General features: G+C 34.4%; 2 protein-coding genes across 3 annotated transcripts in view; both read left to right on the forward strand.

Moving 5' to 3' along the window:
• Window positions 1-14,754, forward strand: part of eIF4H1 (eukaryotic translation initiation factor 4H1) — a 59,582-nt gene extending 44,828 nt beyond the window's left edge. The window contains exons 6-8 of the mRNA XM_076480775.1: window positions 1,314-1,532; window positions 2,052-2,216; window positions 14,341-14,754. Coding sequence (XP_076336890.1) covers window positions 1,314-1,532; window positions 2,052-2,216; window positions 14,341-14,348 — 392 coding nt within the window. The 3' untranslated portion in view covers window positions 14,349-14,754. The remainder of the gene's footprint in view (window positions 1-1,313; window positions 1,533-2,051; window positions 2,217-14,340) is intronic.
• Window positions 14,755-16,610: 1,856 nt separating this feature from the next.
• Window positions 16,611-27,866, forward strand: part of LOC143237667 (uncharacterized) — a 34,499-nt gene continuing 23,243 nt past the window's right edge. Inside the window, exon 1 of one of the 2 annotated variants that reach the window (XM_076477169.1) lies at window positions 16,611-16,804. In XM_076477169.1, the coding sequence (XP_076333284.1) occupies window positions 16,733-16,804 (72 nt within the window). In that variant the 5' untranslated portion in view covers window positions 16,611-16,732. The remainder of the gene's footprint in view (window positions 16,805-27,866) is intronic. The other variant, XM_076477168.1, reaches the window with a different exon arrangement.

Genomic DNA, 27,866 nt, shown 5'->3' on the forward strand with positions numbered 1-27,866 from the left:
AGCTTTGTCTAAACTTGTATGTGGAGATGAAAAAAAAATTTTTTTTAGAGACTATATATATTGGAATACCAAAAAAATTATATATTATAATACTGATATTCCAAAATATTCACTGTAATTTACTGTGATTCCTAACTAAATTGTATTTTTGGGGTAAAAATTAATTTTTATCTATGCTGCTGATGAAACTGCACTTGATATTTAGTCTGGGTATTCTATGAAATTCAAAATCGAGATTGCAAAACCAGCGTAATGACAGCAAGTGAAATACCTTAAATTGTCAGAATCTTACAGTGTAAATGAGTGAAATACATGTATTACAGGTGAATTGAATTGTTTACTTGACATTAAGAATCTTCAATTCATTCTTCTGAAATGTGTATTGGCATTTTCTTTTTTTTTCTAGTTTCTTCTAAGTTTTATTGGAAAAATGCCCTACGAAGTATAAATTTGGTAGTTCCATAACACTAATTTCAAACCTTGTTTTATGATAAAACAGTGGTAGAAATACATGTTTTAGTAAATAATTGTTTTTTCGACCATGCCAACAATAAGTTCCATTCTAATCATGTAGACTTATCTCTTGTTTGCTTTCTCAGCAGTCATTTGAGGTCAGTTTTTGAATAACTTTGACATGGTATAGAGCATGCATTAACTTGCCAGTTTTTCTCTTTCCATGTAAATCAAAGTGTTGTGGAAATTGTATGATCTGTGGTTACTAAGTAAATGGTTTCACATACATGATCTCTGCTTAAATGTGATATATTGTACAGTTTTTAATAAAATACTATAATCTGTGGTTACTATTAAGCAGCCCAGTAGAGCTACAGCTATAAGTCTGTGGGTTTACAGTGTTTAAATTAGGGCTTCAATTTTCCTTGGTGGACACAGCAGATAGCACAACGTGACTTACTATGAGGAACATGTACACTTTCCATGTAGTTTATTTTGTCAGAACATAAAACTGCCTTCTCATCATAATACATATTTTCCTGTTAACAGTTGTACTGTTAACATCCTTTACTGTGAATTCTGAAATCAGGTTAACTGCTGCTGTAATCTGGTTAATTTTTTTTTTCTCACAATAGATATACTTAGAATATCAACAACTTTCCCTAACTGGAAAGGGTTAAATGAAATGCTTTTTGTTATTGAAAATAACAGTCTCACTTGAAGAATGCACATACTTTCATAGAAGAAATATTTGTTTCAAAACAACTAAAATATTTTAAGAGTTGTTACAAAAAAGCCAATCATAAATATTGAACATGTATCATTGAATTTGGATATTAAGTTCATCATCATCTCTTCAGGGTATGACCGAGGTGGAAGGGGAGGAGAACGTGGTGGTAGGTACAATGACCGTGGAGACAGAGGAGGTGGTCGAGGATTCAGAGGTTTTACAGACCGTGAAAGAGAGAGAGATTTTGATAGAGGAGGTATGAGGCGAGGAACTGGAAGGAGTGGCCCTCCTTCATCTCGTTCTCGAGACTTTAAGTCACCATCTGAAGAATTCAGAGAACCTTCTGCAGGTATATCATGAAACTTTGATACTGAAGCAAAATTGTCTTCATGATCTTATTAAAAAAGTACACCGAGGGACTGTTTTTTATGTTCAGTGCTATGCTTGCTTTGTTATTGGCTGAAAGAATTTGTTTCTTAAAGCACCAAAAAAATGTGGATAATGTTTTATAGTATTTTAACACTTTTAAATAGTAATCAAATTAATATTTTATGTATGAACAACATTGCCATCTTGAATGCATGTGTATTGTAAATAAACTTTGCATTAATAAGTTAGTGTTTTAACTACTGTTTATAAGTGTATTTTTAATTTATTGTTTTTTTGACTATATATGGATGTTTTTCCAACTGTGTTTTATATCATCAGTCTTCAAGTTACTCTGGAGCATATTTTTATGTCTTGGCATTTTTATACATTTTCATGTTTATATTAAATTAATTTGTAGTTGTTTGTAAGTTTCATTAACATTGTCAGTGTGTAAGAGTTTGATTTGGGCTTTCTTAATTTTTGTAATAATGAACAATAGAAGAGGCAGCACAAAGGCCACGTCTAAAACTCTTGCCTCGAAAAACAAAAGAACCAGTCAATGCCCTAGCAGATACTGCTTCCAGGTCAAAGATTTTTGGTGATGCAAAACCACGAGATGAAAAAGTATTTGAAGAAAAACATAAAAAGGAATTGGAAGGCAATGGTAAGTGCACTGTAACAGCTTATGTGTATAAACATAGGGTAATTGTACCAATGAATGTACCTGCCAGAAGTATAAAATTTATTCATTTATATCATGCTAGAGTTTTCACATGACAGGGTTTGATCAAATTGGAAAAGGAGGAGGCAATAGATACAATTTTTCTTAAGACAGAGAGACTCTAGTTGAGGATACAGAACTGCTTGACTTTAATCACATATATAGCATTTCTCATGCACCTATACATAAGCAAAGCTACTTACCGCATTTTTGGTGTATAAGACGCACTTTTTCCCCAAAAAAAGGGTCTCAAAACCCCCTGTTTCCTATATACCAAAGTTAAAAAATGTTATACCTCTGCTACTTCTCAAGTATTCTAAAGAATAATAAAAGATTATGCTGTTGTTGAATAAATAAATAACTGTGAAAAATATTTTTTCCCTGAATATAGCCTTGAAAATAGGAGTGCATCTTATACAAAGGTGCATTCAGTACATCGAAAAATATGGTATTCATCTTTATTTATATAAGTGTTATCACATCCTCATACCATTCAGTACTTAAGTTGAATTTTTTCATGACTATGTCAACCACATATAAACACCAGCCTGAGTTATACAGACAAGATCCTACCTTGTAAGTGATTTTGTCCAAGTCTAGGCCTTTCACTATTTTTACATTATTTAATCTGCCGGAGTGTCACATCATAGCTTGATAAAGGTTTTTATTAATATACTGAGAAATATAAAAAAACAACAACAACAGTTCATCAAAATTCAAAAATTAAAGGTGATCACAACATTCTAAAAGCACTGAAATACACATATATTTATGTGTGTGTGTGTTTGTGTGTAATCCAAAAATGTGCTAATTATTTAAAAAGGAAAAGATGTTTTGAATCTTCTTTTGACTTAAAGTTGAAAGAGAATTCACAGGCCAAAATAATATTTAAAGTAACTTTGTTCATGATTATTTTTGTACTTGTCAAACTGTGGAATTTTTCTCCATTTACAAAAAATAACTGTCATTTCTAGTGCTCACTTATCAATTGCAATTCACATTATGAGTCCACCTAGAATACTATAGAATTTTCTTTGTCTTTCTGTATTGCAGTTTACTCAGTACTTAGGCTTAGTATGTGACAGGATGCATTGTAAGTCAGAATGCTTTCACTGTAGCAGTTCAATATTTTGCATCTGCATATTTTATATCTGAACTAGAAATGGATAGAATGTCGCTTTTAGTAATTAAAAATCTATGAATGATAGAATGTTGTTCTGTTTTCATTCAACAGGCAGTTGTAGTCTTTAACTTCTCATACCTGTTACCTTATTATTGTACAGAAAAAAACAATGTACATAACTTTTGACTATTATTGTAATGGGGGGAGGTAACCTTTCCATGGATTATAAAGGATGAAAATAGTAAAATTTGGGTTTTCTGTAATAAATAAGTTCTATTATGAAGTGAATGTGTCTATATATTTCAGATATTAACTTAACAAACTAGAAATTATGGTATGATTAGAATTTATTGATTTTAATTTTATCATATCTTATTTTTAGTTTTACTCCAAATTAGCACTTATGTTCTGCATGCTAGCAATTCTAAAAATGTAGTACTGAATTTGATTTCTCTATTACCTTTTGCAGTGTTAAAAAATAAACAACTTCTATAATTTAACAAACATTTTCATGAATTATGGTGATGTTTAGAAAGCAGGCTCCAAGTATTTTAATGTTTTCATTAAGACTTGGTTTAATATAACTTTATGATGAAAGTAGCAAAATTTTGAATGAATACTTTGAGCTTCTTCAGTGTCAAGATTACTGTTCGATATATTTACTTAGCATCTTAAATGGTAGTTACTGTAACATGATTGACATTATTTTATAAAGTTTGTGCTAGATGAAATATGCACATGTCCAGAAATCTTAAGGAACTGTAATTTCCAAATACAATAAAGTAATTTTAATCATCATATAAAATTTGTTTGAGAGGTAGGTGAGTTTTATATAACTTTGGACAAATAAAACATTACAGAATCTTAATGAATTTTTTTATATATATACTCTGGGTACATAGCAGAATAAGTTTTTAATTAGAAGTGACTATAACAGAATGTATGTATTTTTCTTTAATTGTGAAAAAAATATAAAATTTTATTTTCAAAATAACTAAGTGCTTTATAAATTTTGAACTATGTATCATTTTGTCTAACAAATTTTAAGGATTTATGTCACATAATCCTCTTCTAGATATGAAAAACAAGTCTTCTGCAGGATGTCCAGAGTACTTGTTATTTTTGGCATGTCTCAGATAGACAGTAGATTTAAATAAAATGTTTTTGGTCATAAAACATCAGATAGTATTATAACACAGTAGTTGAACAAGCACTATTATTATAGGTACTTAGTTAAGTTTTATGATTTTGCTTGAGTATCATATAGGTTTTTAGTTTGGCTTGAGAAAGGTTTCAAATTCTGTTAACAGCAGTATTTATTTTTTTCAATTTGAAACTGTTACATTTTTTTCCTTGTGAGTAATGTGTGTGTGTGTGTGTAATGAAGCAGTTTCATGAGCCTCAATTGAATAAAAGGATTTTTAAATATAAATCACCTTGGAGTTGCTGAGCATGAAAACTGAATTCATATTCCATTTTCATCACCAACATACATGTTTTGTTTTATTTCTCAAAACTGCTATAACATTCATGCTGGCACAGCCTTAAATCTACTTTAGTATAAATTGTTTATTGTGAAAATCATTTTGATTTTATTAGCAGATGATTTCTTTTTGTTTCCATTGATAATGTTATGCATCCACTTTTAAAATATTATGTTTATTGGTGTTCCACAAGACAAGTGATTAATTTAGAATATATTACTGAAACAGTTGAAAAGATCAGAAAACGGGTACAATAAACAACTTTTTTATATTACTTACTAAATGACTTAATATTTGGATTAATATTGCAGTGCAAATTAGCCTAGACTAAAAGTGTCAAGTTTCCAGAATCTTGCATTTATATTGGTACTTTATTTTTGAATTTATTTGACATATATTTTTTTAACAATTTCTGTTGATCTCTCAGTTGAATTACTGTAGAATATACCCAAAAGGATTTCATTGCACTGTTTTGTGACATATATCATAACATTCAGATGATAAACCCTTGGTGTGGATTCCTGTACATGGTGAGAGGGACCTCCCAGGGAAGGTTCTGTTCTTTCAGTTTACCTCCTCTGGGATCTAAACATCCACTCACGTGTTTGTTGTGCCTGGTGACCCTTGAAGGGGAGGAGAGGATCCTGGTGGTTGAGGGGTCCAACCCTAACATGCCACTTTGGCCATGAATTCCTGTAGACAGGCAGCCTTGGGGTTGGTCCCTTTTGGATCAATCGGCTAGTCCACTTGGGCTAGGGTCAATCAAGTTCCAGTGTTGGAAGTTCTCATCAGGTGTTGTGGACATTGTATCTGATGCTGGTGTTTGGGTATAGTGCTCACAAAACCCTGGGGTTGCAGCAGTGTTGTTGTTTCACATTGTAGTGTGTCCCCTCGTAGGGCTCCCTGGTGGGTGGGATCAGTGGGCACTGAAATTTCCCTTTTTTATTATGGATTCTTCAAATAGAAATTTAGATAAAATAATGAAAAAACAGTCCATAGGTAAACGACCACGTCTTGAAGTTTCTGAGCAGCAATTTTCAACATCTGTAACACCTGTTGTACCTCATTTTCTTATCCTTCATTCTCTTTTAGACAAACCTTTAGTGCAAATGTCTCCCTTTTTCATTCAGAAGGAACTAGAGCAACTTGCTGGCTCTCCAGAGTCAGTAAAGAAGCTTTGATCTTGTGACATATTGGTGGAAACATCCTTATCTCAACATAGTGACTTTTCTTGAGTTGAAAGGCAATTGGGGATATACCTATTGAGGTTACACCTCATGCTACTTTGAATTCATCACAAGGAGTTATTGTTGAAAGGGATTTGAAGAACATCCCCTAGTCAGAGATTCTCGCTGGTCTCGCCACTCAAGAAGTTTCTGCAGTGAGGCATATCTCCACTTGCAAAGATGGAATTACTATGCCGACCAATATCCTTGTTCTGACATTTACATCGCCACGTCCACCTGCCACCATCAAGACAGGTTATCATAATTGCAGGGTACAATGTTTGCAGTGTCAGAGGTACGGTCACTCAAAGACATCATGTCATGGTTCCCTGATGTGTGCTTGTTGTGGTGGCAAGGACCATGATGCCTATGAGCATGAAACGGACCCTCATTGCATCAATTGCAATGGCTCTCACCCATCCTACTTTTGTTCATGCCTTAAATGGTTGGAAGAAAAGGAGGTGCAGCTTTTGAAAATAATTCATAATATTAATTATCCTGAGACTCAAATTGCTATCCACAGCTTCATCTCAAATGTATGCTGCTGCACTTTGTTCCACAACTACAGTGGGGGTAGAAACAGATCTCTGTGCCTCCAAAAGAATCGTTCTCAAAACAAATGAAAAGCCAACCCTGCCTTTGCCACTCGACGCACCCTTGTAGGCCATAGCCATCTGTGTTTCCTTGGGTCATACCATCACTGTTTGTTCTCTCTACCTGTTGCCTGGGGAGACAAATGATCAATCAGACCTTGATGCTTTTATTGAACAGTTACTGTCTCCCTTTTTAACCCTAGGGAACTTTAAAGAACATCATCCCCTTTGGGGAGTGCTGATATTGATGGGAGGGGTGCTCTGTAGAGTGTATGCTCTCTAATCACAACCCTTCTCTTCTCAATACTTGTTCTACATATTTCCAAACCCCTAGTCAGTCCTTTACAACTGTTGATCTCTCAATTTGCTCCCTTTTATTATTCTCCCATTTTTCATGGACGGTTGACAATAATCCACGAGGTAGTGATCATTTCTCTATAATTTGGAGAAAGACTGGCCATGGTCGATGTCACCTGACCCACGTGCCACTGTGGAAACTAGGTCAAGCAAACTGGCTCTCTTTCACTGTTCTTGCAGAACTTGATCCTGCCATTATCTGTGAGTCATCAGTAGACTGACTGTATTATACAATCAGCTGCTCAACACATTCCTAATACCTTGACATGTTTTCCATGATATTCTCGTCCATGGTGGAATCCTGCCTGCCACATGGCACAGAAGGCTCAAAAATGGGCCTGAGATATTTTTTGTAGGTATCCCACACTCACATTGCATCGCTTTCCAGCAGGCCCATGCATATGCTCGGTGGGTAAGATATCAAAGCCAGAGGAATCTTGGATTAAGTTCACAACCAGCATATCTCCTACCACCAGTTCCAAAGTCATATGGAATAAGATTTGAAAGGTCAGTGGGCAGTATAATTCTGTCCTCCTTTTGTTCTTTCTCTCTGTTGGCCAGGAAGTAGCTGAAAGTAGGTGAAAGCTTTTATTGGGTATCTAACACTTCTGCTTCTTCCTCCACCTTTTTAGCCATCAAGACTTGGGCAGAGCGATCACTTCTTTCCTTTTGAGCTGATTGTCTCTATGTTTATAATCATCCCTTTTACACTGGTGGAACTCAAACTGGCCCTTCATCTGTCTGGCAAACATCAGTTGGACCTAATGATACACACAAGGAAATGCTGCACCATCTATCTCCTGCTTCTCTTGTTCTTCTGATTGTTTTTAACTGGATCTGGCAGGAGAATGTTTTTCCTGATACCAGGTGCCAAGCTATTGTCCTACCTTTCCCAAAGCCTGGGAAGGATCCCAAGATTCTTTCAAACTACCATCCAGTTGCTTTGATGATTTGTTTCTGTAAGACCTTAGAGAGGATGGTTAATGCTTGTCTTGTTTGGTTACTTGAATCAAACAACCTCCTGTTGCCCACCCAGTGTGGGTTCCAATGAGGATGCTCCACTGTGGACCACCTGATTTGATTTGAAACGTCAATCGGAGAAACCTTTCTCAAACAACAATATCTTGCATCAGTATTCTTTGACATTGGAAAGGCTTATGATACAACATGGAGGTATGGAATTTTGAGAGTCCTCCATATATATGGGTTACAGGGCCATTTGCCCATTTTTATTAATTTTTTTTAATGGACAGGAGATTCCAACTTCATGTGGGTTTGACACTTTCTCATTCTTTTCTACAGGAACTTGTAGCCCTCAGGGCTGTGTTTTTATGTTGCAAGGTGCAGTATCAAAACAATGCCATCACTGAACAACTCCCTCTCACTGTTGCAAACAGGCTCTATGTTGACGACTTTCACTTCTCATGTCAATTGTCAAACATGAGGTATATCGAGCAGCAGTTACAGCCTGCCCCTCAATTGTTTACTGAAGTGGATCACAGCAAATGGCTTTAATTTTTCTCTCTCTAAAACTCTTTGCATGCACATTTGCCACCAATGGGGTATTCACCCTGATACTGAACTCTGTATCGGTGAAGTTGTGATGTCTGTGGTTCTTGAGACAAAGTTCTTAGGGCTTATCTTTGACCATAAGCTGGCCTTCATATCACACATCAACTAGCTATGGGCCAAATGTATAAGAGCACTGAACATCCTCCATGCTGTTTCTTCCACCACTTGGGAAGCAGATCGATGTTCTGTGCTAAAGATATATCGTGTTCTTATTTGATCAAAACTTGACTATGGTTCACTGGTTTGTGGCTCTGCCAGGACCTTGGCCTTAATGATACTGACCCCATTCATCATCAAGGACTCCAGTTTTGCTCTGGGGCTTTCTGCACTTCCCCAGTTCAGAGCTTATACAGAGAGTCTCATGAATCTTCTTTGCACCTCTGCCATTTGCAACTGTCTTTACTATATGCTTTGAAACTTTGTTCCTTACCAGAGTATCCCACCTGGGGTTGTTATTTCCTTCCTCTGTGGGCCATATGTTTTCAGAACAGATGATCTGCCATTGCTCCTTTTGGTCTTTGTATCCAAATGCAGTTGGATGAATTGGGTCTGTCCTTGGATAACATTGCTGTTTCCACTGGTCAGCCCATCCCACCATGGCTTCTTGCAGTCCCCAAATATAACCTATCTCTAAGTCATCTGAGAAAAGCAGACACTCCTGATTGGAAATACTGTCTGCTATTTGCTGGACATCTTTCAAACCATCCTTCCATTCCTACTTATACAGATGGTTTGAAATCAGGTGACTGTGTGGGTTCTGCCATGGTTTGATGTGGTTCAGTGGTTGCATGCAGAATCCCCTCTACAACTTTTGTGTAAACTGCTGAACTGTACATCATTTCTTTTGCCCTGGATCACATAGGAGCTAAGCAGTACTCAAACTGCACTATTTATATTGACTTGCTTAGTTTTCTACTGGCCCTGGAATCTCTTCACGTTAGTTCACACCCTGTTCTTGCAGATACTTAAAACCAACTGGCCCATTTCTCTTTAACATCTACTTCTATCCAGTTTTATTGGATACCGGGCACACGTTGGTATTCACGGGAATGAGCTCTCAACACTGCAGCTAAATCTATCTGTTTTGGCACTATCACTGCTGTGCCTGTTCCATACATGAACTATGGTTTTGTATTCAAGGCTCGACACCATGCTAGCTGGCAGTTGACTTGGAATGAGCAATGCAAAAACCAGATTTTTAAATAAAACCCTATATTGGACATTGGCTATCTTGCTTCCGTAAGGATTGGAAAGAGGAAGTTGTTCTAATTAGACTACGCATTGGTCACAGTTTTTTTAACTCATTGTTTTCTTTTATCTGGAACTGATGCACCAATGTGTAGTCTGTGTAACACTCAGGTCACAATAAGCCACGTTTTACTGTCTTGCTGTCATTATGACTCTCATTGATGGAACCATTTTAAACATGTTTTGTCCCAATGTTTGTTCATAATGTTAGACAATGTTATTGGTGATGGTGACACTGTTCACCTTGATAATGTTTTTGGTTTGTTAAAGGCCATTAATCTTTTTCATGTCATTTAAGTGTTTTAAATTTATACATTGAACCTTTTTTAATGTGATTCCCTTTTAAGCATCAAAGTCCATCTAGTTCAATTTGAAATTAGAAAATGGCCGTAGCGTTAAATAACTCAAAACTAGGACTGGAAAGGCCAACTTCAGGTGATTTACAGTGGTTTTTTTACTTAGCTGTTTGTCTTCCTGGTGAATTATGATAATTACAATTATGCCACAGAAGTCCTTTACAACTTTTTTTTACTGTAGTTTTTCTTTTAATGTTATGGACTAGATGTAAACATTAGTTTTATGCTATTTATGTTTTATTTTACTTTAATTTCCTTTTATGAATTTTACTAAATTTAATTTTAGAATTTTTATGGGATGTTTAATGCAGATAGCCCAGCTGCTTTGTGCAATAAAACACCAAACCAATCAACCAAACCTCTCTTCACCTCCATGTTTACATCTTTTATTTGCAGTATCCCATTAAACTTCAATTTTTACCACATCATCCCACCTGGGGTTGTGTCCTCCTATCTCAGTGGGCCGTGCTCTTTTGGAAAAATGGTTTACTCTTCTTCCTTTTGGCTGAGTTAGATCTGTCATTGAATGATGTTACTGTCTACAGATCAGCCCATTCCACTATGGCTTATTACCACCCCTACCTGTGACCTTTCTTTAAGTCTTCTGAGGAATGCTGATACTCCCGATTGGAAGTACCATCTTTTCTTTCCCAGACATCTTTGATCTGTTCTTCTATTTCCATTTATACAGTTGTTTGAAAATCAAATGACTCTGTGGAATCTGCCATGGTTTGTTTTGACTTGGTGGTTGCTCACAGGAGATCCTCTACAGGTGTTTGCATTCACTGTCAAGTTATATACCAATTTTGTTGCACGGGATCATGTAGAAGCTATGCAGTACACAGATTATACAATTTGCACTGGCTCTCTCAGTTCTCTACTGGCCCTGAAATTGCTTATCGTTATTTCTCGTTAATATTAAAAAATGACAGGCTGTTTTCTTTATCTTCTATTCATATCTATTTTTTATAGATTTCTTGGTTACTTTGGTATTTGCAGGAAAGAGCTTGGTGATGCTTTGCATTTAAGTCTGTCTGCTCTGGTGCCATCACAGGCTTTACCTGATGGAACCTTCTGTCATTCTTTGGCTGTCTTGTTTCCATTAGGATTGGAAGAAGGAAGCTGTCTTAACTAGGCTACACATTGGTCATAATTTTTTTAACTCATTTTTTTTCTTTTATGTGGGAATGACCCACCAATGTATGACCTTTTGTGACACGCCACAACAGCTCATGTTTTATTTTTGTTCGGTTGTCACAACCATAAGTGATGGCACTATTTTAGGTGCATTTTTCCTATGAGTTTATCCCTGATGTTGGACAGTGTCATTGGCAATGGTAACACTGTTCAACTTACTTGTATTTTTTAACTTTATGTAAGTCATTGGGTTTTTTATTTCTGTTTAAACCTTTTATCCAAATTTTGGACATTATTTCATTTTAACTCTCTTTATTTTTATATTTTTTAATATTTTTACTTTTACGCGTTTACGATTTATTTGGCACAACCATGCCAAGTTGCTTTGTGCCAATAAAACACCAACCAACCTTGAATACGTGAACTGAATATTGTATGTAGATATTTTTTGCACAAGAGTTTGTGTTAAATCTTTTGACCATGTGTGCAGGATTTATTATTACAATTCTCCCAGGAAGTTATTTATTTCAAGTTTTCAGTTGTTTTATTAATAAGATTGTGTACAATTAAGTTTTTTTTTCTTCATTATTTTAATTTTGATAGACATACAGTTTATCCATTACATATATTTTATAGCATACAACTTAATTGAAATTTAAATGTAGTTTTTAATATTTTTCACTGGGTAACAAAATTTAATTTAAAATATTTTTATTATTTAGTATAAAAAGACTATAGACCAAAACTGTTTATAAGTATTCTTGTAAATTTATGCTAATGCCAGAAATATTCAGTTTGTCATATTGTGCTAATAATGTCTGGCAAATTTATTTTTCTTTGTTTTATTGTAATAAGAAGCATTTTGGATATTTTTTCAGCAGCCTGCAAAGAGGAATATTTCTCAAATTATTATCTGAATTACAGCTGCATATAACAATGAAGTGAAAATTTGGGTGATAAATTTCAGTACGTAATTTGTGTTGTGTATTTATTAGTGAATGATGGTGTGCTCGTCTAATTTCATCATAAGATACATTTCAGGTTTGCACTTCATATTTTACAGTATAGAACACACAGTTATTTTCCTAGAATGTGTGTTGTATTTAACAGTTATTATGAATAACATTTACAAGTGAAATCATTTCTGGATCAAATTTTTGTCTTGCAGTTTTCCACTGATATGTCAGTTAAGAGATTTAACTGAAATAAGAATTACTATACATGTATGTAATTCATAAGTATTTTAATGTAAATACTTTAGATATCAAATTTAATTTATTCTAGAGGCTAGTAATACAGTTGCACTCATGGAAGTTAATTTGAAAGACAATTTGATAATAAGCATGATTTATTGTAAATATTAGCACTCGGGCAGCTTGTCACATTGATGTCTTTTTTACTTTTTCGTTTTGTCATATAAGTGTGTATGTGATTGCACAAGCATCTAATAAATTGTAGTGCTACTTATATAGTATACGAAGCTAAAATTAAGTTGTCTCTTTCCATAATGCAGGATTTGATCTTTGCTGTGTATAACACAGATATCCAACTTATGCTAAAACAAAAAGTGGTATTTGAAATGAGAATAATAAGATTTACAAAATAAAACTTTGATTTTAATGTAAAAGAAAAACTATATTGCATATAAGGCAACATGTAATGCTATTTAAAACAATCTTTGTTTTTCGTGAGTTTTCAGTATTTCATTAAAAAATCCCAAAACATTTCATTTGTTGGCTTTGTCTTTTAAAATCCTACAGAACCTTGAATGTAGATATAATAGAATCAATTTCAAAAGCAGTCAACCAGAACCTGTTAACCAACCAGTTATTTGAAATTAACTGATTGTTAATTGGCTGATTTTCATAACTGTACATTACTAGCACAGTCATAAACATTAAGATATGTTCATGATGACATGTAATGTGACTACAACTTTATATCATCTATGTAACATAACAAAGATAACTGATATGGACATTTCAAAAAGAACTAAGTAGATTATACAGGAGTGACTGCTATTTGATGATTGTAATTTATGAATAGATGATGTCAGTAGATTCCTTGTTATGAAATTCACTGTGGAAATCTTAAGGAAAATCATCATTATTAGTAAATCGACACTTTTTGCAGGATCACAGGTTTAAAATTGTGTGTGTAAATATTAGTTTCTTGCATGAAATATAATGGTTTTGCCATAATTACTGTATTTTAGAATAACATTTTACTGTGTTAATAGAACTTCTCTGTGTAATAGGAGTGATATAATTTGGTTTTTATATGCAAGTTTTTAACATGATTATCAAGTTTTGCTACAGAATTTTAGATTTCTTAAACACACACACACACACACACACACACAGTTGAAATACATAAGGTAAGTGGTATTTAAGACAAGTAAAAATAAAACCAACCACGTTTTAGTGTTTTTTACAACAAGACATCGTACACATCTGTATGTGTAATTATTTTAAAGAAATTCTTTTTTATTTTAATGTTTAAAAACAATACCAAAGTTGAATGTGTGGTATCACAAATTGTCTTTTACTGAGTGTAATAAAATATGTAAAAAAATACTTTTAAGAGCTTGGTTCTTGCTTAACTTTAAATATATGAAATTGGTGTAAATGAAATGAAATGTATACAAAAATTTGGATATCCACATAAACTTTTATTTGATCAAATAATTAATGCTATTTAACACAGTACCAAGAATCAAAATCAGTTGATAATGATAAAAAATTTGTTAATCTGTGGTGACGGGTTACATCAAATCTTAGTCATTTATGTTTAAATACAAATAAGAACTAACACTTAAATTATGCTTATAATTTACAGTTTTTATTTTGTAGCAACACTTGTGTGCAAATACACTATTTTAACATAGATAATAGGAAAGGACATTCTTTTCAGTTCCTGCTACCAGTAAACTAATCTTTTTTTGTTGTTGTTTGTTTGTTTTCCCTCCCAGATGAATAAAGCCTTCCTTAGGAAACTTTCAGTTTAGTGCTGGGAGAAGATTCATATCTATGGACTGCCTTTTTTCAGAGGTAGACAGATGTTATCTTATGTGGTTAATTTTTGTTCAGTGTGGCTTTCATCTAAGGCTCGTGGGCCGACCTGTGTGCACAGCAGCTGTACATAGCATAGCTCACCTCACATGCATCATGGTGTCAGATCAGCATTGATTGGAAAAAATTTGGTCTGAATCTATAATGCTGCATTCTTTGTTATAATAAGCTTTGTTTTTAAATGTCTTAGTTTACTGAGTGACGTCCATTGTAGTTTTGATGTAATAAATATTATTTTGTACTGTGATGTTTGAAATCAGCTACATCAAGTACTTGTATATCTCATGGTCCAAATAAAAAATAAAATAAAATCAGATATGTCTCTCAAGGTTTATCATGAGAGAAAAGTCTTTTTTGAAATAAGTTTTTAAACTAACATGTCATCACAGATATAGTATTAATAATTTTAGTTTCATCTGTTTATTTTCACATATCAGAAGTATCTCCATCTGCTAATACAGCGGTAAGTCTACGGATTTACATCGCTAAAATCAGCAGTTTGATTCCTCTTGGTGGGCTCAGCAGATAGCCCGATGTGGCTTTGCTATAAGAAAAACACACTCAAAAGTATCAACTTTCTCTTAACACTTTGTTCTTGCCAGAACAGAACTTCTTGTTTGAATCTTTATACACTCTGTATTAACTTATTATAAAGCATCATCTTTGCCATTGACTTTAAGAGATTTCTTCTTAACATTATGTGCATAGGAAAACAGTTTTGGAAAGCTAATTTCTATACATTGTAATTTATTAATGAAAATATAACAAACCAGAACATTACCAGTTTGCAGATGAGGTTATTTGTAAGGAGGTGTTTACAGTTCAGATAAATTGAGGAATTTTGAACAGTAATTTGTAGATGATGATATCATTAGAAATATTATAAACATAAACACTGGTTTCAAATTGAAACCAAAGTATGAAGTATGAGTGAGGAGATAGCATCTCTGAATATTAAGTAATGGTTTGGACATGAAATGTAATATGCACAGAGGAGTAAGTGCACATTATAAGAATGATTTTCAAATGTTATTGCAGTGTGACACTAGGGTGACTCGTTTTGCACTTTTTTACATCGGTAAATTACTGATCATTTGATAGTTCAGTGCCATTAAAGTCTACTTTTCTGACTAGAGAAGTATTACACTCTTAAGAACTATTTTTATAATGAAATTTTAAAGTATACAAAGTCAAAGGACACAACATTTTAAAATCTTCTATGTGCATTTTTTTCTTCTTCCGTTACAGTGCATTTAGAACAGAATAGTGCTATAAAACCATAATACAAATCAATCCAAAGAAAAGTCTGGATTGCTTTCTTTCCACTGCCTTGAACCGACCAGACTTTTTCTGTTGCTTTTTTCTGAAACTACCTTCACTGTGTCAATCTTTACGATCACCCAATATGAAACAAAAACTAGGAAAATCTAATTTTTCAATGCATACATCAAAATTCTATCATGAGCATGGCAAAGGGGGATATAAATATCCCTGAACACCCCAGTTGGGAAGTTCATCTTCCTTTAAAACTAAATACCTGACACAAAATTTTCTTTTTCCTTCAAAGAAAAGTCCTTATTTGGATAGTCTAGGCTGTGGTTACAAAGGAAAAACTTTTCCAACCAAAAACAAATCATTGTGGTGAAGCTGAGCTTATTTTATGGTACAATAAAAAATAAGTTTTCTAAGCATTTGCCAAGAACTTCTGTCCATACCTGTAGAACAATGACCATTTTCATAAAAAAGATGTCTGAATTTTAAATCACTACAAATATGCTTAACCACATACCTGCCAAGTTACTTAATGCAGGTCCTGTGACTTTATGAATTTTGTTTCGCATGCGTGAACTTCACTATCTGTAGTGTAACTTACTTAATCGGACCAAAGAATTTTCCTTGTTTGATCATTGTACAAAGAGATGGTTCAGGTTTTCTATGCACTGATAGTTATAGTGCATCACAGATTTGTTAATGATGTGAGAATTCTCTCTCATCAGGTAGCATCATCATACGTAGATAAATAATTTATTGGTGAAAGTTTTGAGGTGACTAATCACACACGAAGTGATGTCGTTGACACTAGTGGTTAAATCATTTGAACATGTGTGCCACACATGCGCTGTTTTCTGTTGATCGAACCAATTTCAACCTTACTTACCTTGTTAACTTGGAACACGAACAGAAAACGTGCCTCGTGCTTCCTACTAACCGCCTTTTAAAACAAGTGTAGGCTTGGAGGACTAGACACACTGGCCCTCTGGCATCTTATGATAAGGTTATGGAGTGCTTGATATGATGAATGATCCTTTGCCGAAAGTGAAGAATGTGAAACCGGTTGTATGCCGCTCGTCCTGTTCAATGGCGGTAAGTAAAATAATGTATGGCTACCATTTGGGGTTTCGGGCTGTTGGTAACAGATTGTACTTATTAAAATATACATATAATTCGAATTGCTTGCATGTGTAAATAGATGATAGATAACAGTGTTAACTCATTTTTTTTGTGTTTTAAATTAATAATGAGGTAAAAAAAATTGACGATGTTGTGATTCCATTGCTAGCTTACTTGCGAAATATATACAGGCACGGTTAGCACATTTCTTTGTTAACTAATCGTTCACACTGAATCATGCCGAAGCTTACAAACATTAATATTAACCTTTCACCAATAAAGTTCAAACAATTAAATACAGTATTCATAAGTACAGATGTAACATTTTAGGTGTGGGCCTGGCATGGCCAAGCGTGTTAAGGCGTTCGATTCCTAAACTGAGGGTCGCGGATTCGAATCCCGGTCGCACCAAAACATGCTCGCCCTTTCAGCCGTGGGGGCGTTATAATGTGACGGTCAATCCCACTATTCGTTGGCTGAGGGTGGTGATGACTAGATGTCTTCCCTCAAGTCTTACACTGCTAAATTAGGGACGGCTAGCGCAGATAGCCCTCGAGTAGCTTTGCGCGAAATTCAAAACAAACAAACGTTTTAGATCTTAACAGTTAATAAGATATAGCAATATTTAAGTGTATGGCACACTTGAAGCTGTAACACTCTTCCAGTTAAAACCTTTTTGCCATCCTTGTATTAGAGAACTAGTTACAAAAACGTTTTGAATATTAACATAATTTACATATATGAAAACTTGGTAATATTTGCCAATCTAACGTGATTGTAAATTAAAATAATTTGGTGTATGTGATATACAGAATTTAGTTTTGAATTAATACAATTCGCGCGTTAAGTGTGGTTTGTTGTGTAGCTTTAAAATATTAGTAGGGGTTACGATTAGAACAGCAGATACAAATATCCTAAAATATACGCTTTACAACCTAGATCACATGCACCAAGTCCTCCGATGGTACTGCGGTAAGCATACGGATTTACAACGTTAAAGTCAGGGGCTCAATTCCCTTGGTTGACTCAGCAGATAGCCCAATGTGGCTTTGGTATAAGAAAAACACTCATACACATATGCACCAAACACCTCCATAGTATGTAGGAAACTAAGAATATGTACACGAAATTCACAAGCCAACAAATAACAATACTCTGAAACACTAATGAGATGAAATATTTGTTGAGATCACTGGGATTATTTCTGCTTTAGGATTGAGAAACTCACCCAAAGATTATTAGAAGTACCAAAAATAGTTTATAAATACTCTAACGCATAAAACACAAACATACACTGCTGGCCAATATCTTAAAGCCAATGAACATAAAGAAAAAATATGCATTTTTGTTATTAGACTCAACCTCTTCTTTGAGTGGAGCTTCGAAAGATGAAAATAAAAATAAAAACTTTTTTAGTATTTAATAGGGAAAATGTGAACATTATGAAATTAGGCTAAATACTAGCTGGTCAAAAGTTTAAGACCATACTGAAACGAAGCGTTAATCGGTAAACACGTAACGAAATTCAGTCATTTGTGTTCAAGCATTAGCGTTGTCAACATCTCCCACTGATATCTCCTGTGTTACATTGGGTAAAAATATGGCAAAGGCTAAAAAGTTGACAGAGTTTGAACGTGACAGAACTGTCGAGCTGCAAAAGCAAGGTCTCTCTCAACGTGCCATCGCTGATGAGATTGAGCAAATTTCTTAAAAGACCCTGAGGGATACGGAACGAGAATTTCAAGTAGCTGGCCCAAGAAAATTTCGCCAGCGTTGAGCAGAAGGATTTGACGGGTTGTCCGGCAAGACACCAGCCGGAGTGGTTGAGTCTAACAACGCAAAATGCATATATTTTCTTTATGTTCATTGGCCTTACGATTTTGGTCAGCAGTGTACACTACTAAACAAAAGGCAAACATTCAGATCACGTCTTCAATAACTTTTAAAACTCAAGATAAAACACAGTTGCACGTTCTTCTTTTAGAAAGTAAATACATTTTTAAAAACAATGTTTGACTTTCAACATCCTTTTGAAGAACATAATAATTTAAATCAACGATTATATCCCATCACATATGGTGGTTAAGGCACTCGACTCACATTTCGAGGTAGCAGGTTCGAAATCTCTCACCGAATATGCTTGCATATTCAACTGTGGAAGTGTAATAGCAGTACGATCAATTTCACTCTCTGATAAAAGAGTTGGCGATGAGTAGTGTTGACTAGTTGTTTTTCTTCTAGTATACCACCGATAAAATAGGGATAGCCAGCGTAGCTAGCCCTCGTGTACAAAACAACAAACAATACAACCCGCGATCCTCGATATCAAGATACTATTTAAACATAAGAAAAAAATGACTCTTTGATAGTGCTAACTACATATACTTATAAAAAGGACAATTGGGGATTGTGTGAACCAGCAATTATATTTAATTAATCGTATAATATGGGCATATAATCATCTTGTAGAAGTGGTCCAATGGCCCCTTAGTAAATCAGAGATAATTTTACAACGTTAAAATTCGCTGTTCGATTCCCAAGATGTACAAAGCATAAATAGCCCATTTGCACTAAAACGACCAAACAAACAAGGAAGATTATTTTACCATGTTTCATAAAGAAGGAAATCTCGGGAATAAAACAAGACGTTATTTATATTAAAATAAGCTTTATCAGTTATTTTTGTAAAAACTGTGGAAATATAATTATTAAAGGATTACTCTATTTTTTTCTGGAATTGTAATTACCTGAAACTTTAAAAGAGGTTTAGGAAATTCAGAAATCATTTAACTAGGCTCAGTCAGAATTTCTATTAAAATCGTTACACACTAGGGCGTTTTCTCGAAGTAGGTTTGTTTGTTTGTTTTTGAATTTCGCGCAAAGCTACTCGAGGGCTATCTGCGCTAGCCGTCCCTAATTTAGCAGTATAAGGCTAGAGGGAAGGCAACTAGTCATCATCACCCACCGTTTCTTGGGCTACTCTTTTACCAACGAATAGTGGGATTAACCGTAACATTATAACGCTCCCACGGCTGAAAGGGCGAGCATGTTTGGCGCGACGGGGATGCGAACCCGAGACCCTTGGATTACGAGTCGCACGCCTTAACACGCTTGGCCATGTCGGGCTCCCCGAAGTAGGAAACATTTGATAATTCACTCTCTTTTGTCAAACATTCTGAAACCATAGGCAACCTTATAATACGCTTATGCAGCAGCCACATGTAAAAAACAGTGATGGTTGTATCCATGGTGGGGTATATTGTTTTTCACTGGTCCACCTCTCGCTGATGAAGGAAATTATGATAGATACATTAAATACGCATCATATATTCAGAAATGATGTTAAAACATTCGAAGCTGAATGCTACTGCATAACGGGAATATTGTGGATAAAAGGTTTAGAAATAAGGGTTTTACTTCCTTCACTAACAAGCTGTGAAAATCAAAATGCAATTCTTTAGACACAATGGTGCAACCAGTATCCTCAAGACGAATCTAATCTATTAAGCCTTGTCCCATAAGTGCATTAATTTGTAGGAGTAATAAATGATCAGTCATATAAGACAATGAAAGTATGTGGTATTCCAGAACTACCTGCAGATTTCCTTTTTAGGGGGTTTTGTAATAACTGTCAATGCTATTTGCAACTACTTCTGCTCCGACAGGGCTTAGTGTCCAAATATAGTGTGAAAGAGGTGTAGAGGAAAGTGTTGAAGTAGATAATGTAGTTTTGAATTTACCACAGTAACCTGAAAATGGGTCTTTTCACTGACACCGAATGTATAACACCAGTAAAAGCAGGTGTCATATACATACGCAAAATTAACCACTTTGCAAGGGACTGTCTTTGCCTAAAGTTTACAGTTTTTGAATTCTACCTTACGGTCGTTCCAAGTGACATACAAACATATGATCTGTGTCTTCCAGGTGGAAAAACAGTTTGGCGTTATGCACATACAAGTCAGAAATATGTCTGTCTCTTGGAACTCAGAGACATGAGAAATCCAAAATGCCAACACAAGTTATCCAGAATGCTGTGCCAACCATCAATGGACAAAATTAAAAGTGATTTAACAGAATATTTTATTGTTTTTCAACATCTGTGGGATAAAGTTAAAACAACATATCATAGTATATAAGTTCGAAGATGAAAAAAATTTGCATTTTGTAGACCCTTGTTTTTTACTAACGTAGTAAATACTCTGAAACAGTAAATGCAAACTTTTTACCCAGCGCGACTTCTGAAAGTCAACTAACTCACTTATTTAGAATCAAAACTTATCACTAATCAACATTTCCCTGAGATCTTTCTCTAGAATATAGTCATCACATGAACACATAACATGTTAATAATCAGATTAGTGGATTAAAACAGATTAAATTATTTCTGACCAGCATGTGACTGTATCTAGCGGACTCAGTTGAAATCTGTAGCTCTGTAATATTATTATTTTATTTATAAACGTTCAATTTCTACGGTTTTAATACGGAAGAGCAACGCCCTTTAATGTTGTTGGTAATCACGAACGAAAGAAGAGAACATTTCTGTAAAATATGCCCCCCTTCCCAGTGGCACAGCGGTCTTTCTGCGGACTTATAATGCTACAAACAAAGTTTCAATAGAAATGGTGGGCTGAGCACAGATATTCCTATAAAAAATGTTTTAATAACTTTTTATTATTGGTTATGAAAACCTTTTACGAATGCGGAACTTCTTTAAAATAAATCAGAACGATGACAGTTCTTATTTCAGGACTATTAATTGTGTTGTTGTGATAATGAATGGTTATTATCAAGTCTGTCACTGGACTAAAATATGTTATTTCCTGTAGCTAAAACCTTTTGTTTTCCTTGTTTTGAATTTCGTGCAAAGCTACAGGAGGGCTATTTGCTCAAGTTGTTCCTAATTTAACACCTACCGCCAACTCTTGGGCTACTCTTTTACCAAAGAATAGTGGGAATGGCTCCCTTGGCTGAAAGGGCGAGCATATTTGGTAAGACAGGGATTCGAACTCGCGACCCTCAGATTGTGAGTGGTGTGCCTAAACCAACTGGCCATGTCGGTTCGGTTAAATTATTTACTAATCTTTATTGCACAATATATATAAAACTGATAAATTATCGAAAAGCTACTTTCGAATAACCTTTCAGTGTCTATAACGTCATTTTTGTAGTTGTATATTTTCAATATCTATATGTCTTTTGGTGGGATGACAGTAAGTTTACAGACTTATTTAGCTAAATAACAGCTGGCTTTATTCATCGTCGTAAAATTTATTTAATAATATGACAGCTGATGGGTCTCTTTGTCGTCTACGGACTTACAAAACTAAAGTCAGGGGTTCGATTCCCCTCGGTGGGCTCAGCAGATAGCCCAACGTGGCTTTGCTGTAAGGAAAAGCACACAAAACACACTCTTCATCGTCAAAACACGTTAATAAATTGTTGCTTTTAGTCATTCACTATGAAGTGTAATAAATTATAGAACTTAACAGTTCTGTTCATTCATAATAAGCCTCTGATACTGAACTAATGATATGAGGTTTTCATATACTTCTATTCATCACAAACGTTTTAAACGTGTTTAGTTGCCTGTAATTTCGTCATCCATTTTAACTACTTCGGTACCTATATATTCACAAGTGAAACATCCTGTCGGTATAAAATAATTATTTCTGAATCTGAAAGAGCACTCATAGAAGACTCCAAAATAATTTATTACTGCTTTTATTATAAAATGTCAGTTACATATCTCAGAACGGCTGGAATGGGTAATAACACTTTTATCGATAAGCAGAGAAGAACGTTTCGACCATCCTAGGTCATCTTCAGGTTAACAAAATTAATTACACCATGTAACAGAATTTTTACTTTTCTTGTTCCTAGGCAGAAAGTGTTATTTTTCAATTGCTTATGCCTAAAGTAAATAGAAAACACCTTTTTTTTTTCTTTTCAAACTTTGCTTTTGTGACTTGGAAGAGTATAACGAAATCAAGATGGGAGACTATATTTGGAGGCTGATACGTGAAAGTGATTTACATTACAGTCGCAAATCTCGAAAAAAATCTCACTTCTAAATATTTTTAAAAAGCTTTAAATGTAAATTTTGATTCACATGTTGTTTTATTCAGACCTTATGTAAATGAAAATGTGCAAATTTGCCCGTTTTTACATAGAAAATAGATTCATTTCTAAATTTCATTATCCATATCATAAAAGCAAAGTTTAAAGAGATTAATGGCCATTTTCTGTACTTTTACAGCATAAGCAATTAAGAAATAACACATACCATCCAGGAAAAAAAATTGTGTTATATAGTGTTATTGATTACTATTACTTAAAGGTCGAAACGTTGTTTTCTGCTTATCAATAAAAGTGTTAATACCCATACCAGCTTCTGAAATACATTTTTATTTCAAGTGGGTTTCTCGTCATCAAGAAAGTGTCAGTTAAAGCTGCCATCTATAATTCAGAATGGCCACCTTGTGAATAATATGTACATTAGTATTTTATACACATTTTATAACAGCTACAATTGAAAACAAGGTTTTCTGACAAAATCTGTTGTAAAGTAGACGTGGAACGTATTTTATTGTATTCGCTTTTAAATAAAGATTATCTGTTGTTTTTTTAATAGACACCAATTTAAGGTTATATTGATTGCTTCTGCAATATAGAATATAATTTTACATAAAAAGCATACTTTTTATCAAAAACATTAAACACCACAGCTTATTGTAATCAGACAAATACTACCTATTATGATGTGGATTAATATGTCTAATAATTTTGCGGAATTTATATTTTAGTGAAATATCTTGGGTGGTGTATCTGTTGTCTCCCAGTGACTCCGCGGTATATTTGCAGGCGTACAACGCTAAAAACCGGGTTTCGATACCCCTGGTGGGCAGAGCACAGATAGCCCATTTTATAGCTTTGTGCTTAATTTAAAACAACAATAGCAGTGTATCTGTTAACCAAAAGAACTTCATATAATTTTTATCGACTATGCACAATACCAATGCTAGAAGTAACAAATTGTCAGCTTATGCTATGTCTATCATATATTATTAAGTTTTCTCTCAATGCTCCAAGAACACTGTAGTTTATTTCTAACGTATTGTCCTCTTCGATATCATTCTCTGACGGATGCTCCATTTCTATTTCCTACTCGAGAATCACTGCATTATCACAGTGATAATGGTAAAAAGGAATGAGTAAGTTAAAGTTCCTTTGGACGTACATCGTGCTTTCTTGACGTAAACACAGTCGATCATTTCTAGAACTTCTTTTTATACCAACAGTTCAAAAATAGTCTATTGAACATTGATTATTTCATTTTCAATAATCCACTCACGAACGCGAGGACTTTGACTGCCTTGTTTAGGTTGCACCGACCTTTCCATATTGAAATTTGCCCAGAGGGGCCTGGCATGGCCTAGCGCGTTAAGGCGTGCGCTTCGTAATCTGAAGGTCGCGGGTTCGCGCCCGAGTCGCGCCAAACATGCTCGCCCTCCCAGCCGTGGGGGCGTTATAATGTGACGGTCAATCCCACTATTCGTTGGTAAAAGAGTAGCCCAAGAGTTGGCGGTGGGTGGTGATGACTAGCTGCCTTCCCTCTAGTCTTACACTGCTAAATTAGGGACGGCTAGCACAGATAGCCCTCGAGTAGCTTTGTGCGAAATTCCAAAAACCAAACCAATTTGCCCAGAAAATATTGCGATGTAGCTGGTTTTCTGCAGGTGGCAAAAGATAATATCGTGACAGTTGTTTAAAAATATTCATATCATGTTTCTGCAACATTGTTGAATTTAATTATACGTATACATGTCATACAAATAAACTCATACATGTCTTTTATGAGTTTTTAAACACATTTACGTTATAAAATATTTCCAAGATTTTCCAAGAGATTTGCACGCTGTAATTATTTAACAACTAACCTAATTAAAAGAAGCGTGTTTTTTTCTTACAGCAAAACTACAGTAGGCTATCTGCTGTGTCTACCGAGGGCAAATGAACCGCTGATTTTCGCGTTATAAATCCGGAGACTTACCGCTGTACCAGCGGGGGACTTAAAAATAACTCTAAACAAACATGGAATATTATTTTGGTTATCTTACTTAAAACAATAATGCCTGTTAATAGATCTACAAGCAAGTACTGCATCTTGCAGTTTGACAGTTATCAATGACGTTATAGGAGTTGAAATCTTATGTTTAATGATAAAACTTTGTAGAATGGACGGCAACTGCCTGTTGTGGAGACACAAGTGTGGAGGACGACGTTTCGAAAGTCTTCCGCCTTTCATCTTCAAGTTCGAAACGCCGTCCTCCACAGTTGTATCTCCACAACAGGCAGTTGCCGTCCATTCTACAACGTTTCATCATGAATATTCTGCCTAAACAATCTATCAAAGAATACTTATATTAAATGTATTATTACTTACAAAGTTGTTGGGCCATTTTGAATTCAAAATGGTAATCGTATGTATAGAAAAATTGTTTTAGAAAAGAAAAAACAACAACAACATTTTGGTGATACACGTTTTTACAATTTGTAGCAAAAGATATTAAACAACTGTTTTTAACATGTTTATTTGAAAACAATATGATGTGAATTCGCAGCGAATAGTAGCCTTTTGAAATCAAGATGGCGACTAAAGCTTTATTTTTTTTCTTCTGGAAATAGTACCAAGTTGCATTGGAAACACATATATATGGACATTAAGGTTCAACAACAACAACAACAAAACTTATATAAAAGGGTATCTCACTTGACTGAATGCAGCACCTAAAAGCACTTGAAATAATATTTTGTGGTTAACAAAGGATGTAATTACAGTATAAATTGATGGGAGTATGGTAGGAGTTTAGGGTTTGGACTCCATCTTGAAAACGGTTTTAAGTCGTTTCAACTCATACCCAGAAAAGATTGCGTATGTATAATATTCGACAATCACAGGTACAGTTAAAATTCAAGAATTAAATACTGACGAGCTACAGTCAGTGGGAGAAAGATATATATATTATACTGCGTTTTTATTCACTTTCGCAAGACCTACTGAACATATCGATTATCTGTGATCACCAACTGTGACAATCATTGATGATTAAAATTCTTACGGACCATCAGGGTAGAACCTCACGGGAAATTGTTTCTTTCCATTTGTATTTATCTTTGAGAAACAGTTGATGGCTGGAGCATTTGAAAATGTTTGAATATAAAAACTGAGAGTTTTATTTATTAACAGCATTAACTAGTATCATACTATAACATATACGTGTTGTTCGTTTATATAGCTTGTTCAGTTGAATTTTATTTCTGGTCTGTGATCTTATTCATTACTTTTAGAGATTGAAAGCATTTACTAGAACGTTGTTGTCGCATTTTTTGTTTGTTTCTATGCGACTTGTTAACTAAAGGTTTGATCAGTTTAAGCTGATTTCTCAAAATGAACCTAGTACTCATTTACCTTGTGGTTGCAGATTAATGGAAAGTGATAATAACAGTTAACAATATTCCAAACATATGTTAATGATCAGTAATAAGAAATCAAGATCAAAACTATTAATAGCTAGTTTTTAACATACTCACTTTTTATTTATTCGCAGTATAATTAATGCCAATCATATTATTATTTTTTCAATAATTTTGGCTAACTTGAGCATTTATATTAAAGCTGGTGAGATGAAATACAAATGTTAATTTTAAACGCCTGGAAAGATTCCAATGATTTGTGTCTAAAGATTAAATTGACCAAACTTTAGCTGTAACATAATGATTTATGTGAACTAAAAGGTAGGTTTTTTTATTGTCCCTCAGTGGCACAATGGTAGTATGTCTGCGGACTCGCACCGATAGAAACCGGCTTTCGATATTCGTTGTGGGCATAGCATAGATAGCCCATTGTATAAATTTGTGCTTACTTCCAAACTAGCTTTTCATCTTGAGCCTGTAACAAGTCATTTTGTCATGTATCTTTAGGCTAAGAATTACGTTGTTAAGTACATACTATTTTGATCACATTGGGCTATCACACTTGAGCTTATGTTTGTTGAATGTCCTATTTTGTCTTGAGACTTTACTCTCAGATTCATATTTGTTACGTGTTCTACCTTTTTCTCTTAAGCCTTCAATCTCGAATTTATGTTTGATGAATGTTCTTCCATTTCGTCTTGAGCTCTAAGACTCGGACTTATGGTTGTTGAACATTCTACCGTTTCTTCTTAAGCCTTCAGACTTGGACTGGTGATATTGATTTAGTATTCTGACATTTCGTGTTAAATTTGGGAAAAAAGAACTTTGTTTTTAATGTGCCTTCAGGATGAGGCTTATGTCGGCTGGATATTCTATCATTTTACCATGGTTCTTTTAGACTGAAATTAATGTTGACTACATTTTCTAATGGATGTGAAAGATATTTTCCCTATAACTACAAAAGTGTATTTTAGGTGCTCTTTACTTTATTGATGGTGTTTGTTGGTAATCGTGACTAAATTGGTAAAGTAAATGATGTAAAACCTCCCATCTTCCGGCAACAGACTGTTGGAAACAACTGACCTATTGCCTCAGAGCAAGAAAATTAAAACCTGTCTAGATATTAAAAGTTTACGTCCCACTAACACAGAAACAGAAAAATCTTTAGTCTTTTACATAAAGGATGTTCAACCAGTTTTATGTTTGACCTGAAAAAACAACAATCAAGTAAAATGTTCAAGATTTAGTTATGAAATTTTTCATGCGTTGATTGTTAAAACTTAAACAGACTGTCTAAAACTTGAAAAAACCAGCATACAACACGTTCTGATTGCAGTAATTAGTGTTTGTTTTAATGTTTTCTTAATGATGAGTTTTTGCTTGTAAAATTTAATGATCAATCTTTTCGTGATTTTGACAAATTTTCGATGATAAAATTCTAGATTTTATTAAATTCGAATTTATAATATTAATGTTCACTCAGTTATAAATAGCAAGTTTTTCTTCAGGTCTACTTGTGGGATAGCGATAATTTTGCAGCTTTACAATGCTAAAT

Source organism: Tachypleus tridentatus, chromosome 13, assembly GCF_004210375.1.
Source record: "Tachypleus tridentatus isolate NWPU-2018 chromosome 13, ASM421037v1, whole genome shotgun sequence".
NCBI classification, from domain to species: Eukaryota; Metazoa; Arthropoda; class Merostomata; order Xiphosura; family Limulidae; genus Tachypleus; species Tachypleus tridentatus.